Source organism: Cherax quadricarinatus, chromosome 1 (genome assembly GCF_038502225.1).
Source record: "Cherax quadricarinatus isolate ZL_2023a chromosome 1, ASM3850222v1, whole genome shotgun sequence".
NCBI lineage: Eukaryota > Metazoa > Arthropoda > Malacostraca > Decapoda > Parastacidae > Cherax > Cherax quadricarinatus.
The window spans coordinates 80,702,298-80,718,004 of NC_091292.1; the positions used below are offsets into that span (position 1 = coordinate 80,702,298).

The window sequence follows — 15,707 nt, forward strand, 5'->3', positions numbered from 1 at the left end:
AATGTGAGAAGTATGGATTTCCAACAGAGAGAAGAATCAGGTTAAAGAAAAGGATGACAGGGGAGCAGGCAAGAGATTCCAGACTCACTCTGTAGGATGAAAACAAGAGGGCGATGTTGGAGTGTATTAATCGTTTTCATAATAAACTCGAGATGCGATCAGAAGCAATTAAGAATGTTGCAACCATGTTTGAGGTCATTTAAACGAAGAATCTTGTGCAAGCTATTGAAGAAGAATTGGAGGTGATGCTTCAAGACTCCCAGTCTTCTATAATGAAATATGCAAGAATGAGCTCATGCTTGAAATACCAAGTTGCTGATGTTGATCATGAAAAAGTTAATTAAGCACTGGACTGCACTGGCTGCACTAACATTCATAGTTGAATGGGATTTCATTGAATCTCTTCCAACTCTGACAGTCTGCTTGAGGTTGTTCCTTACTATATGTGTGTCTCTGGCTTCTTGTGAAAGGAGTTTCTCTAAGTTGAAGCTGATTAAAAACTATTTACGGCCCACAATGACTCAATCCAGAATCTCTGACCTAGCAATGTTGTTCATTAAAAATGGGTCACTTGACAGCATCGATTTTGATGATGTGAGAGATAATATCGCAGGTTTGAAGGCAAGGAAATGCAAGATGTGATTCATTGAGATGTGACCTGTACTCAAGGACGAATTGGAACTAGTGTTTCTCTGATATTGCAGTGTTTTTCTTTATTTTTCAAGTTTTTTTTTTTGCATTGTTGACGATAAGTAAATGTAGGATCTGTTGCCTGTACTCAAAGTGGTATTTGAGTTTGTTTTCTCAATATTACTACGATTATTTATGTTATCATTAATAAAGTTGAGAAGTATTCTCCTGTTCGGTTTATGGCCCACGTTCTCATTGTTAAACATTAGTCACTGGTCATGCAGTAGTGACGTAACTGGAGTTTACTCCCCCCCATCCCCCCGCCCTTGGATTTCATGGGGGTGACACCAAAGATGCCGCCCCGGGTGACACCATCCCTAGCGACGACACTGCATTTCGGAGGTTTGCTATGTCCTCAGTGGATGCCACTCTCATTCATTTTATAATATCGTCTGCAAAGGATGATACTGTGCTATGATTTACGCCTTTGTCCATGTCAAATACGAGAATGAGAAAAAGAACCGGGACAGGTGCTGTTCCTTGGAGAGCAGAGCTTTTCGCTATAGTAGCCTCTGTGATTTCACTCTGCTCACTATTACCCTTTGGGTTCCATTTGTTACAAAAAAAAAATCTATGGCCACCTTTCCAGTTTTTCCTTTTGCACGTGGTTTGTAAGCTATTAAACCTGGTCGTACTTTTCAAAGGCTTTTGCAAAGTCTGTGTACGCTACATTTGTATTTCGTTTGTCTCCCACTGCATCCAAAACCATATCGTAATGGTCAAGCAGTTGCAAGAGGCAGGGGCGACCTGACGAAAATCCATGCTGCCCTGGGTTGTGTAACTTTTGAGATTCCATGTGATTAGATAAGACTCAAATATTTTATTAATGTGGTATGCCAGCGTTATCAATCTATAGCGTTTTGTGATTGTTTTGTATCTACCTTTGTGGAGTGGGGTAGTGTCTGACTTTTAAGGACTGTGGGATGATTCCTGTATCCTGGCTTTTCTTTCGTAGCCATAACTCACGAAATCGTAATGACACGATTGCAAACAAACCATACCACGGGCGGGGATAGAACCCGCCATCAGAGAGTCATAAAACTCCAGACCGACGCGCTAGCCACTGGGCCAGCTGGCTACAATAAGATTCGTCCGACTAGGTATATGACGGCTTTGAGGGGACGTGAGTTAGAGTTAGTCACGGTCACGCTGGCGGGAGATTCATCTGTAAAAACTTGCATTTGTGGTCACAGTGGTGCCTATGCTAACCTTCCTATGGTGTATAAATATATCTAGTTGGACGAACCTTGTTGTAGCCAACTGGCCCAGTGGCTAGCGAGTCGGCCTGGAGTTTCGTGACGGGTTCTATCGCGGGTTCTATCCCCGCCCGTGGTATGTTTTTTTTTTCTTCCGTAGAAAATTGAAGGCACAAGATAGTGGTTTCTTTTAGCTCTTGACAATTATAGAATTCCATGAGAAAGAGTGTGGGCAGAGTGCAGGGGCTTGCAATTGATAGCTTTTTCGTTGAGCGAGATTAGGGTTGCGTCAGAAATTATGGAGATGTTGACAGAGTTTTGAGTTTTAACCAAGAGAAACTCATTTGGATTGTCAGTATTTGGACTGATTAATGGCTCATTGAACACAGAGTCATATTGTGACATCAGTATTTAACTCATCTCTGTGTTGTCGTCAGTATACGTTCCTTCTCCTTTAACCAAGGTCCTGATACCACATATAGTTTTTGCTCTGGGTTTTGCTATGAGAAAAAGGGTTTCAGCTGTCTCTCCTGCACCCAGTACGATGCTTTAAGTTTGAGCTCAGTGTTTTCCCTTTCACTGGCCAGTGTTTCTTTTCGTCCTTCAGAAAGTCTACAACCTTTAGCAATAAAACATTCTGTTTGTACTATTTAAGGGAGTTTATATTATATATATATATATATATATATATATATATATATATATATATATATATATATATATATATATATATATATATATATATATAACTAGAGTATCACGACGTTATATATTCAGTAAGGTTTTATTAGTTGAACAAAGTATTATCTAATGTCGTACATATAATATTCACGGAGTAACACAAAATCTTCAATCTAATCTTAAGTTAATCTTAAGTTAATTTTAAGCCAGCCCGTGATGCTATGCATATAAGTGGCTTTGGCATGCTGCTCTTACCTGTATTTTTTGTACCTCTGTATGTATGCTTAAATTACTAAATAAAAATAAAATAAAATAAAAGGTCATACAGCTCCTGGGAAATGTGAGGTATTGAGGCTTGACGCAAATAAAAAAAATGAGGGAGGGGAAGGGTTAGCTACAATTTCTTAGATCAAAAGCCGTTTACCGGCATCAAGGACCCCCCATCCCCGTCCCCGTCCCCGTCCCCGTCCCCGTCCCCGTCCCCGTCCCTGTCCCTATCCCTGTCCCCGTCCCCAACCCCACTCATCCTTGAAGGGTATTGTCCTATAAATATATCTCTACAAGGACTTCCTCAAACATTAGAGATTAACGATTTCAAGGAAGACAGTATCGTATTTTTTCCAAAAAATGGCCTAGTTATTTTTTCTACAAAATAACTTTGGAATTTTTCATAAATGTCTAGTTTGTTGCTCGTGCTGTAAATTATCAATAGTGATAAATATTCAGATTCGTATACCCTTAATAAGGAGCCATTTTTTTTGGGGGGGGGCATAAGATTGATGGCAAGAATGGGGAGGTGATGGATTGGGGTAGGACAGAGTAGTAAAAGTGGCTGTGGGTACACACAGGAAGAAAATGCAAAGTAAGATTACGTGGCTTGCCCACTCTGGGTGGGGTTTAAGACAGATTCTTGTCACATAGTGAGGAGTTCCAGATATCGTGTTTATTTTTGTAATTTGACCAGTGTTTTTAATTATTACGAGAGATAAAGTATTTTTTACGCACCTGTGATCTACATTACAGAGTATGCAGCACAAGCCTGTATATAGCCCACATCTGATCTGGAATATATAGAAACTAGAGCAAGTCCAGAGGTTCACAACGAGATTGCTCGTGGAGCTGAGAGAGCCGAGTTAAGAGGAGAGACTAAAAGAAATGCAACTTATCAAAATGTCCACTGTTATGTAATGTGAATTATGCTTTGTAAGTTGTGAGAAATATATCTTGTTACAAAGCATCATGAGCTGATAATGAATCATCATTAATTATAAAGAATCATTTTAAATGTCTTGTGAGCTACAAAGGATTCAGAGTGGCTCGTTTCTTTCTCAGGGGAAGAAATGACCCGAAGGTTTGGAAGTGGTTCGTTTTGTGGTAACGCAGTATTGGTTTTAGCGCCGTCTCGGACAGTCAGTTGCTCACTACCTCCAGTGGGTGAAGGTCGTGTCGGGAATCTTTGTTTGCTGTTTAAAAGGACACTGTTTTATCTGTGACTAAGCAGACCTTTGCTTGTTCGGTTGAGGATGAGGAAAATGGAAAACTGCGACCAGTGTCCTGGCACAGAGGCAGGACAAGAAGTTGAATGTTCTGTTAAAGATGAACTTGATGTTAAGTGCCTTGATAACCAGCAACAAGGCCTTGATTGTGCTGTTAACGAGAGCCTGGAAGTTAGATATCCTGTTGCACAGCTGCAAGAGTTTAAGTGTAATGGAACAGGGCTAGTAGAACTCAAATCTCCCACTACAGAGTTACGAGAACTGAAATGTCCTAGTACAGAGCAAATACTAGCACTTGAATACCCTGTTACAAAGGCGAGACAAGACTTAGAATGTCCTGTAATAGAGGTGGGACTAGAGTGCAAGTGTCCTGTTAAAGAGTATGTCCACATAGATCCTGCTACAGACGCGGCAGATCTTGTGTGTACTATAAAAGAGGCAGGATTAGACTTCCGGTGTCCTGACGAGGTGGGGTTAGTATTTTTAAGGTTTCTATTCGTATATTTATAGTATTTTTCCCTTCAAAATAGGTTCCTTGGAAAAGACCCGGGCCGGGCAGTTATACCGGCGAATCTACTAAAAGACTCAGCCCAAAGCTAGCTTGTACCAATTTTAGCTAATTGAGCATAAGCGAAATTTTAAAATGGTCGCTTTAAAGCTCAGAAGATTGAAGACTGTTCACTATTGTTTTTGTGCTGTAGTAGTTTGTTGGTGAGAGGCTGGTGAACAAAAGGAAGTCACTGTAGCAAGCTGCGACTCTTGCTAGGCATATTAAATTCGCACCCGCCCACACCCACTCGTATACCTGTCTAACCTATATTTAAAGCTTCCCAAAGTTCTCTCCTCAGTGACGCTACCTGTGAGTTCCACTCGTCTGCTCCTCAGTGGAGGTTCCTTGATGCTGGCGAGGAGCTCTTGATCTAGGGAATTGGATCTGTGCTCCAATTCCCTGGATTAATCCTGAATGCTTTCCATCCCCCCCCCCTCAACAGGCGCTGTATAATACCTATGGGTTTAGCGCTCCCCTATGATAATCCCCTCTACAAATCTGTTGCCAAACCAGTACTTCCCAATATCCTTTCTAAATCTAAATTTCTCTAACTTGAATCCATTGCTGCGAGTCCTGTCTTCATTAGATATTTTCAACGCGGTATTTATATCCTCTTAATTCTCATTTTCCATTTGTACACTCTTATATCCTCTGATTCTAAGCTTTTCCATTATTATTATTATAATCAAGGGGGAAGCGCTAAACCCGTAGGATTATACAGCGCCTAGGGGGGATGTGGAAGGCATTCAGGCTTAATTCGGGGAACTAGAGCACAGATCCAATTCCCTAAATCAAGAGCCCCTCACCAACATTAAGCTTTTCCAAAGAATGCAAGTTCAGCACCCTCAGCTTATTGTCGTAGGAAAGGTTTCTAATACATCCTTCTCTGTGTATTTTCGAGTGCAATTATGCCCATCCTGTAATATGGAGACCAGAACTGAGCAGCATAATGTAAAACTAAGAATTTTATTATCTTTATTGTAAACACTTATTCACTGTTGTGTTCACTTTTAAATTTCTGCTAACCAGAACTTGGATCTTTCTCGCATTCACTGTGACTAAGGTCTATATTATTTACCCTATAAATGTTATAATTTCCTTTTCCTTGGATTAGAATCTTAGCCTTGTCTACATTAAACTATTACTGCCACATTCCGACCATATCAACCTATCCAGGTTATCTAGTGGTCTGTTTTAGTGTCATCGGCAACTTACGTATACAGTTGTTTATACTCCATCAATGTCGTTTGTAGATTATAAATAAGGGTCCCAACATAGACCCCCTGTGGCACACGACTCCTAAGATGTTCCCTTTCCAATTATTCATCATTAATGCAAACTATTGCTTATCAGTCAGCCATGTCTCCTGTTCCATGTACCACTACTTCAACAGTCGCCTCTCTGGAACTCTATCAACGCCTTACTGAAGTCCATATACACAGTATCGTATTCTTTATCCTGTTCTACCGCCTCAAATACCTTGGTGGAAAAAAAAAGTTTAATAAATTCGTAAGCAAGAACGTCCCCTTTGTAACACCGTGCAGAGATCTGTTGATCAAACTTTGTAACACCGTGCCCCTCAAGGAAGGTTCCTTGATGTTGGTGAGGGGCTCTTGATTTAGGGAATTGGATCTGTGCTCCAGTTCCCCGAATTAAGCCTGAATGCCTTCCACATCCCCCCCCACAGGCGCTGTATAATCCTCCAGGTTTAGCGCTTCCCCCTTGATTATAATAATAATGTAACACCGTGCAGAGATCTGTTGATCAAACTTTGTAACACCGTGCAGAGATCTGTTGATCAAACTTTGTAACACCGTGCAGAGATCTGTTGATCAAACTTTTAATGTGGCTTTGAATTACCTTAGCAATTACTGATTCCAATAACTTTCCAACAGTTGAGGTTAGGCTAATTTGTCTATAATTTGAAGCAAAGGGCATATCTTCTTTGTAAATGGGTTTCACATTTGCCATTTATTTGGTACGATACCTGTTTGTAGTGATGTGTTGAAGTTTCCATAAAAACAGCTCATCGGGGTCTGGTAACTAGTTCGGTTTTATCTTGTTTGAGGAACAGGTAACTAATGGCTTTGATATTGCATTTATTTATTTTCGTCCTCATCAGTGTAATTGATTTCTGGGATGCCGTTTGTATCCCCTCTGTCCTTGGATCAAACCTAAATGCCTCCCATTTCCCAGGCACTTTGAAAATGACCTAATTAACGTATTTAGCACAGTTTGTTTTTTAGTGTGAATGTTCATTTAATCTGAAATAATTTGACTGTATAGACTTGCTGTGACGCTGTTGTAGTATTTGAAACAATTTATAAAAAAAATTGTTTTCCCAGCCAAGTTCCGTGAAGGAAATACTACGTATAAATTTTAATGCAGACTCTTGCTTCAGGATCTTATAAATTTAGATTCAAAATCTGCTTTATTTTTGTATGCAGTGTTAAACCTGCCGAGTTTAGCGCTGCATACAAAATTATATTTATGGATACAAAATTATTTATGCGAAAGTGCTAAACCCTGTTGATTTAGCACTTTTCCATAAATATAATAATATGCAAATTTTTTTAACATAACCTGGTTAGGGTATCATCAAAATTTGTTCAATAATGTTCTAAATATTTGCGTGGGAGTAAAAATAATTTAAATTAGCTTCCCCATTAGTAATTTCTACTTGAATGTTCTTGTATAATGGCATAATTTATAAGGATGACATTGCAGTGGTTTCCTTTGGTAACTTTTAACAATTACGTAGTTTAAGTGATGACACTTGAGATAAAAGTTAAGATATTAGTACTTTAACAATAATTGTATTATTGTCACAGTTTTATCAAATTAATATATTTTTCTTCCCTTTGTAGTAACGACCTAAGGAAGAAGGTAGTGAACGGTGCGAGTGCCGGTGTAATCATGTCTCACCTGCCCAAGAGACCACCTGTGCACATAGAGTTCAGTGATCTGTCGTACTCTGTCTCCGAGGGCAGGCATAGAGGTATGTTAAATTTGTGTTAAAAGTGTTTGTATATATACACAAGTTTATTTTAATTCATATTTAAGAGATTAGTCTGCTTGAATGTTGTACAGGACACATGAAAGGTAATGACCCTCTTGTAGTGGGTAGGCTGTAAAGATAGTCTTTCACTGCAAGTGGTGGCGGAGGCTCCAGATAGATATGCTGCATGTTGTAGTACCTAGATATACACACACGAATTTATTTTTAATAAAAATCACTCTCTCCCCGGCCCCCCTTTCCATCCAAGGAGAAATGTCATAAGTATATTTTTAATGTTAACAGTAATATGCCTAGCAACCTAACCTCGCTAATCGTGAAAATTATTATGTGAGCAAATCACATGCAGGAGGCTTACAGGGCCTTGCCTGAATTATTACCTGCAAATAATTTGGGTGAAGTAAGTGGAACTTAGTCACAGTACGACTCTGAACTGCAACTCCTTCGAATGCCCACTTCCTCACCACTCGCAAAAAGCTAGACCTGATGTTAAATTAAATTAAAACCAGCAGTGGTATCGGCAAAGAGCAATTGTGACAACTCCCACTTTGTGTTAGATTCTTTATCTTTTAACCCCACACCTCTTGCCAACACCCGAGCATTCACTTCTCTTACAACCCCATCTGTAAATATATTGAACAACCACGGTGACATCACACATCCCTAAGGCCTACTTTTACTGAGAAATATTCTCCCTCTCTCCTACATACCTTAACCTGAGCCTCACTTCCTCATAAAATTTTTCACAGCTTTCAGTGACCTACCTCCTATTCCATACATTTACAACATCTGCCATATTGCGCCCCCCTCCCCCCCCCATAGCCACCCTGTCATACGCCTTTTCTAAAGCCATAAATGCCACAAAAACCTCTACCCTCATCTAAATACTGTTCACCTATGTTTCCCTGTAGATCTACACACCCCTACCCTTCGGCTGCAGAGGAGTCGCTAGGGTTGGTGTCACCCGGGGTGGCATCTTTGGTGTCACCCCCATGAAATCCAAGGGCGGGGGGGATAGGGGTAGTAAACTCCAGTTTACATCATTGCTGCATGACCAGTGACTAATGTTTAGCAATGAGAACGTTTGAGAGCCATAAAGTGAACTTTATTAATGATAAAATAAATAATCGTAGTAATATTGAGGAAACACACTCAAATACCACTTTGAGTACAGCAACAGATCCAACATTTATTCGTCTTCAACAATGAAAAAAAAAATTGAAAAAGAAAAACACTAGTTCCAATTTAACCTTGAGTAAAGGTAACATCTCAATGAATCTGATACTTCATTTCCTTACCTTCAATCCTGCAAAATTATCTATCACACCATCAAAATCAATGATTTTTCCTATATAGGCCTATTTGTACTCTGTAATCCTTTAATAGGCTATATAGAAACGAAGTATTTTTCTCTTGGGTTGCTGCAGCATGGTTTTGGTCATTAGTGTTACCTTCTTTAGAGGCTCTATCGTAAGGGGGGAAGGGGGGGGGGGCAGGCCCCCCTGCCCCCCTTATGATGCCCCTGCTAAAGCCTCCTTGTTCATCTGCTATCCTACTTTCTCTTACTTTTAATTCTTTCAATAATAGCTCTACCATACACTTACCAGATATACTCAACAGACTTGTTCCCCTATAATTTTTTTGTCCCCATTGCCCTTATACAAAGGAACTATGCATGCTCTCTACCAATCCCTTGGTACGTTACCCTCTTCCATACATTTATTAAATAAAAGTGCCAACCATTCCAGAACTATATTTTCACCTGTTTTTAACATTTCTGTCTTTATCCCATCAATCCCAGCTGCCTTACCCCCTTTCATTCTACCCACTGCCTCACGAACTTTCCCCACATTCTCAACTCGCTCCCCTTCACTCCTACAAGATGTTATTCCTCCTTGTCCTATACACAAAAACACAGCTTCCCTCTCATCAACATTTAACAGTTCCTCAAAATATTCTCTTCATCTTCCTGATATTTCTAACTCTCCATTTAATAACTCCTCTCTTACTTTTAACTGTCAAATCCATTCGTTCTCTAGGCTTCCTCAACTTATTAATCTCATTCCAAAACTTTTTCTTATTTTCAACAAAACTTGTTGATAACATCTCATCCACTCTCTCATTTGCTCTCCTTTTACATTGCTTCACCACTCTCTTAACCTCTTTTCCCCTCAATATACCCCTCCCTCCTTGCATCACTTCTACTTTGTAAAAAACCTCTTGTATGCTAACTTTTTCTCCCTTACTAATCTCTCTACATCATCATTCCACCAATCGCTCTTCTTCCCTCCCGCACCCACTTTCCTGTAACCACAAACTTCTGCTGAACACTCTAACACAACATTCTTAATCCTACCCCCATACATCTTCAACCCTATTGCCTATACTCTCACTAGCCCATCTATCTTCCAATAGTTGTTCATATCTTACCCTAACTGCCTCCTCTTTTAGCTTATAAACCTTTGCCTCTCTTACCTGCTGCTTCTATTTTTCCTTGTGTCCCATCTACCTTTTACTCTCACTGTAGCTACAAATGATAAGTGATATCTGTGGCCCCTCTATAAACATGTGCATCTTGAAGTCTACCCAAAAGTCTTTTATATACCAATGCATATTCCACAAACTACTGTCATTACGCCCTACATCATGTCTTGTATGCTTATTTATCCTCTTTTTCTTAAAATATGTATTGCCTATAACCAACCTCGTCTCTATACGAAGTTCAATTAAAAGGCCCCAATTATCATTTACACCTGGCACCCCAAACTTACCTAAACATACTCTTTAACCCTTCAGGGTCCGTCCCATAGATCTACGGCTTTACGTTCAGGGTCCAAACCATAGATCTACGCCATGAGCTCAGCTCACTCTGATAAACTGTGAGTGGTAAATTTGGGCCTAGATATGAGAGAATACATCTATGTGGTATGTGTGCACCACATAAAACAAAAACTGCAGCACACTGTGTAAATGAGAGAAAAAAAATCGAGACCGTGATTTTCGATTAAAACAACGACTTTGCCGTGCTTTTACGTATTTTTTTTTATAGTTGTATTTGTGATTTCTTGGTCTCATTTCATAGAATGGAAGACATATTACAGAAATAGAGATGATTTTGATTGGTTTTAGCACTGGAAATGACTTGAAACTGAGCTCAAAGTAACGGAAATGTTAAATTTTTGCCAATGTTCAAGAGTAAACAAACGACCTCTCACACGTCTAATACACGCCAGCTGGTGGGTCTGATATACATTCACAAATGTGGTGATATTTATACAATTATTACAATATTGCATAACATTAAATCTTCTATTTTTTTGGTGTTTACCTGGAGTTTACCTGGAGAGAGTTTCGGGGGTCAACGCCCCCGCGGCCCGGTCTGTGACCAGGCCTCCTGGTGGATCAGCGCCTGATCAACCAGGCTGTTGCTGCTGGCTGCACGCAAACCAACGTACGAGCCACAGCCCGGCTGATCAGGAACTGCCTTTAGGTGCTTGTCCAGTGCCAGCTTGAAGACTGCCAGGGGTCTGTTGGTAATCCCCCTTATGTGTGCTGGGAGGCAGTTGAACAGTCTCGGTCCCCTGACACTTATTGTATGGTCTCTTAACGTGCTAGTGACACCCCTGCTTTTCATTGGGGGGATGGTGCATCGTCTGCCAAGTCTTTTGCTTTCGTAGTGAGTGATTTTCGTGTGCAAGTTCGGTACTAGTCCCTCTAGGATTTTCCAGGTGTATATAATCATGTATCTCTCCCTCCTGCGTTCCAGGGAATACAGGTTTAGAAACCTCAAGCGCTCCCAGTAATTGAGGTGTTTTATCTCCGTTATGCGCGCCGTGAAAGTTCTCTGTACATTTTCTAGGTCGGCAATTTCACCTGCCTTGAAAGGTGCTGTTAGAGTGCAGCAATATTCCAGCCTAGATAGAACAAGTGACCTGAAGAGTGTCATCATGGGCTTGGCCTCCCTAGTTTTGAAGGTTCTCATTATCCATCCTGTCATTTTTCTAGCAGATGCGATTGATACAATGTTATGGTCCTTGAAGGTGAGATCCTCCGACATAATCACTCCCAGGTCTTTGACGTTGGTGTTTCGCTCTATTTTGTGGCCAGAATTTGTTTTGTACTCTGATGAAGATTTAATTTCCTCATGTTTACCATATCTGAGTAATTGAAATTTCTCATCGTTGAACTTCATATTGTTTTCTGCAGCCCACTGAAAGATTTGGTTGATGTCCGCCTGGAGCCTTGCAGTGTCTGCAATGGAAGACACTGTCATGCAGATTCGGGTGTCATCTGCAAAGGAAGACACGGTGCTGTGGCTGACATCCTTGTCTATGTCGGATATGAGGATGAGGAACAAGATGGGAGCTAGTACTGTGCCTTGTGGAACAGAGCTTTTCACCGTAGCTGCCTCGGACTTTACTCTGTTGACGACTACTCTCTGTGTTCTGTTAGTGAGGAAATTATAGATCCATCGACCAACTTTTCCTGTTATTCCTTTAGCGCGCATTTTGTGCGCTATTACGCCATGGTCACACTTGTCGAAGGCTTTTGCAAAGTCTGTATATATTACATCTGCATTCTTTTTGTCTTCTAGTGCATTTAGGACCTTGTCGTAGTGATCCAGTAGTTGAGACAGACAGGAGCGACCTGTTCTAAACCCATGTTGCCCTGGGTTGTGTAACTGATGGGTTTCTAGATGGGTGGTGATCTTGCTTCTTAGGACCCTTTCAAAGATTTTTATGATATGGGATGTTAGTGCTATTGGTCTGTAGTTCTTTGCTGTTGCTTTACTGCCCCCTTTGTGGAGTGGGGCTATGTCTGTTGTTTTTAGTAACTGAGGGACGACCCCCGTGTCCATGCTCCCTCTCCATAGGATGGAAAAGGCTCGTGATAGGGGCTTCTTGCAGTTCTTGATGAACACAGAGTTCCATGAGTCTGGCCCTGGGGCAGAGTGCATGGGCATGTCATTTATCGCCTGTTCGAAGTCATTTGGCGTCAGGATAACATCGGATAGGCTTGTGTTAATCAAATTTTGTGGCTCTCTCATAAAAAATTCATTTTGATCTTCGACTCTCAGTCTGGTTAGCGGCTTGCTAAAAACTGAGTCATATTGGGACTTGAGTAGCTCACTCATTTCCTTGCTGTCATCTCATTTCCTTGCTGTCATCAAGGAATTTATTTGTAAAGCCTCAAAACGTAACTAATGAACAGAGGAAATGTTAGTTTAGTGCCAGGAATACCTACATTGTTTATTCTGGACCCTATTTTGAAATTGGAATATTTTGAGCTTCGTGTTAAATTGGCCAAATTAACAATTTCTGATCACTTTATTTTGTAGTTGAAACAGCTGACTTGGCGATTTCTTGTGCTCAATCGATAGAATAGAAGCAATACTAGTGAAATAGCTAAGAATTTGGTCAACTGGAATATTGTAATTGGCCTAAAATGGGAGTCAAAGTCGGCAAAATCACTGATTTGTAAATATCGCTGACACATCAAAATTTGCGAGAGCATAATTTCGTCCATTTTCCATCAAATTTCGTACTTTTTGTTTTATTACCTTCACAAAAAGATTCTCTACCATTTCATAAGAAAATTTTTTTTTTTTTTTTTTAAATTCTTGGACACGGGCACCACTTCAGATTTTGGCCTTGGACCCTGAAAGGGTTGAATGTTTCTCCTACTTTAGCATTTAGGTCCTCTACCACAATTACTCTCACTTGGTTCAAAAGTTCATGCACATTTGTTTTGGCAAGGTTAGGTTAAAGATCCCAAGCTTTATTGACAAGCTATTTACAAGTTAAGGATTCCTAACTTTATTGACAAGCTAAGAGCTGTTACCTGCAGCAGCTCATTTGAAAGCATTTTTATGAGACATACAAGTAGGGAATAGGATGAAGTTGGAGCCATCTGTGGGGCCAGTATTTTCATTTGATCAAATGACTTTATCTCGTTGACATAATGCTGTACGAATGTGTTCCATACTTGAGTCATCCTGTTGATAAATGATCTCAGATGAAGTGATATTCTGGAGAAGGGTGCAGCCAGAGTGAAGTTGTTGCTTTCTGCCCGTCTTGTGGTATAGAAGCTTGCTTCACACTATCCTCGAAGTGGATCCAAGTGTGGTGCGTTGACAATATTGGCCTTGTACATAACAGTAAGGCAACCCACATCCCTCCTATGTTGAAGGCTCTGCTGAAATGACAGATCTATCCAGGATGGATCCAGGCAAGAGATGAGATGTTTTGCTCTGTTCTCTACTCTGTCAAGCAGTCGCAGATGAGAGGGGGGGGGGCAGGCAAACCAAGAAAGTGGAGCATACTCAAGGTGTGAGCATACTTGTGCCTCATACAGAATCTTGCAACCCCTACTGTCAAGCAGATGCGAGATACGGCAAAGTGCTGTAAGCTTCCTGGCTGCCTTGTTTGCAAGATTTACAACATGGTTCTTCATGGTTGGTTTGGAGTCAAATTTCACCCCAAGGATATCAACAACTTCTCCAGGTGCCAACACCTTCCCATTCATACTTACTACTGCACCAGCTTTACCATCATGGTGCCTAGAGACCATCATCATTTGCGTTTTCCCAGGTACAAATGTTACTTGCCATCTATTTCCCCAAGCTGATACAGCTCTTAGCTGGTGATTGATGTAGCTTAGAGCAGCTGGCATTTCTTCTCTTGGATAAGTGAATGTCTCTGTCTGTCTCTCTGTCTCTGTCTGTCTCTGTCTGTCTCTGTCTGTCTCTGTCTGTCTCTGTCTGTCTCTGTCTGTCTCTGTCTGTCTCTGTCTGTCTCTGTCTCTGTCTGTCTCTGTCTCTGTCTCTGTCTCTGTCTGTCTCTGTCTCTGTCTGTCTCTGTGTGTCTGTGTGTCTGTGTCTGTGTGTCTGTGTCTGTGTGTCTGTGTCTGTGTGTCTGTGTCTGTGTGTCTGTATCTGTGTGTCTGTCTGTGTGTCTGTCTGTGTGTCTGTGTCTGTGTGTCTGTGTCTGTCTGTGTCTGTGTCTGTCTGTGTCTGTGTCTGTCTGTGTCTGTGTCTCTATCTCTGTGTCTCTATCTCTGTGTCTGTGTCTGTGTCTCTGTGTCTGTGTGTCTCTGTGTCTGTGTGTCTCTGTGTCTGTGTGTCTCTGTGTCTCTGTGTCTCTGTGTCTCTGTGTCTGTGTGTCTGTGTGTCTGTGTGTCTGTGTGTCTGTGTGTCTGTGTGTCTGTGTGTCTGTGTGTCTGTGTGTCTGTGTGTCTGTGTGTCTGTGTGTCTGTGTGTCTGTCTGTCTCTGTCTGTCTCTGTCTGTCTCTGTCTGTCTCTGTCTGTCTCTGTCTGTCTCTGTCTGTCTCTGTCTGTCTCTGTCTGTCTGTCTCTGTCTGTCTGTCTGTCTGTCTGTCTCTGTCTCTCTGTCTCTCTCTGTGTCTGTCTCTCTCAGGATGGATAATGAGAACCTTTAAATCCAGGGATGCCAAGCCCATGATGCAACGTCCCCCCAATGAAAAGCAGGGGTGCCACTAGCACAATAAGAGAATACAATAAGTGTGAGGGCCCAAGACTGTTCAACTACCTCCCAGCATACGTAACGGGGATTACCAATAGTCCCCTGGCTGTCTTCAAGCAGGCACTGGACAAGCGCCTAAAGTCTCGACCTGACCAGCCGGGCTGTGGGTCATAAGTTGGACTGCGTGTGGCTAGCAGTAACAACCTGGTTGATCAGGCCCTGTTCCACCATGAGGCCTGGTCACAGACCGGACCATGGGGGCATTGACCCTGGAACTCTCCAGGTATACTCCAGGTAGGAGAGAAGTGGAACTGAACATGTAGTTATTCACAAAGCTGGGATGGTGGTATCGGGGGATGGCGGAAGGTCTCCCCCGCTGACCCACAACAAGGCGGCCACTTGAGGTAGGGAATGGCCGCCACTTGTCACATAATGATACATTTTATTCATTCTGGAGTAAATATCAGGTTTCTGTTATTTATATTGTTTGTCATATTAGATGAATTGTGATAGATAAATAAGCTGTAGAGTTGATATTAGCATCATATTGAAGTATTTTTGTTCTGCCTCCCAGAGCAGAAATTCCTCTAGAATGAA

At 41.3% G+C, this 15,707-nt stretch overlaps 1 protein-coding gene and 1 long non-coding RNA gene across 5 annotated transcripts in view; one reads left to right on the forward strand and one right to left on the reverse strand.

Moving 5' to 3' along the window:
- Nucleotides 1-15,707, reverse strand: part of LOC138852455 (uncharacterized) — a 385,253-nt gene that overhangs the window by 121,174 nt on the left and 248,372 nt on the right. The window lies entirely within an intron of this gene.
- LOC128705244 (ATP-binding cassette sub-family G member 1-like) overlaps nt 1-15,707 on the forward strand; it is a 138,126-nt gene that overhangs the window by 98,181 nt on the left and 24,238 nt on the right. For 2 of the 4 annotated variants that reach the window (XM_070083113.1, XM_070083120.1), the window contains exons 1-2: nt 3,917-4,536; nt 7,481-7,611. In XM_070083113.1, coding sequence (XP_069939214.1) covers nt 4,091-4,536; nt 7,481-7,611 — 577 coding nt within the window. In that variant the 5' untranslated portion in view covers nt 3,917-4,090. Of the gene's footprint in view, nt 1-3,916; nt 4,537-7,480; nt 7,612-15,707 lie in introns of those variants that run through there. The other 2 variants (XM_070083125.1, XM_070083133.1) reach the window with 1 other exon arrangement.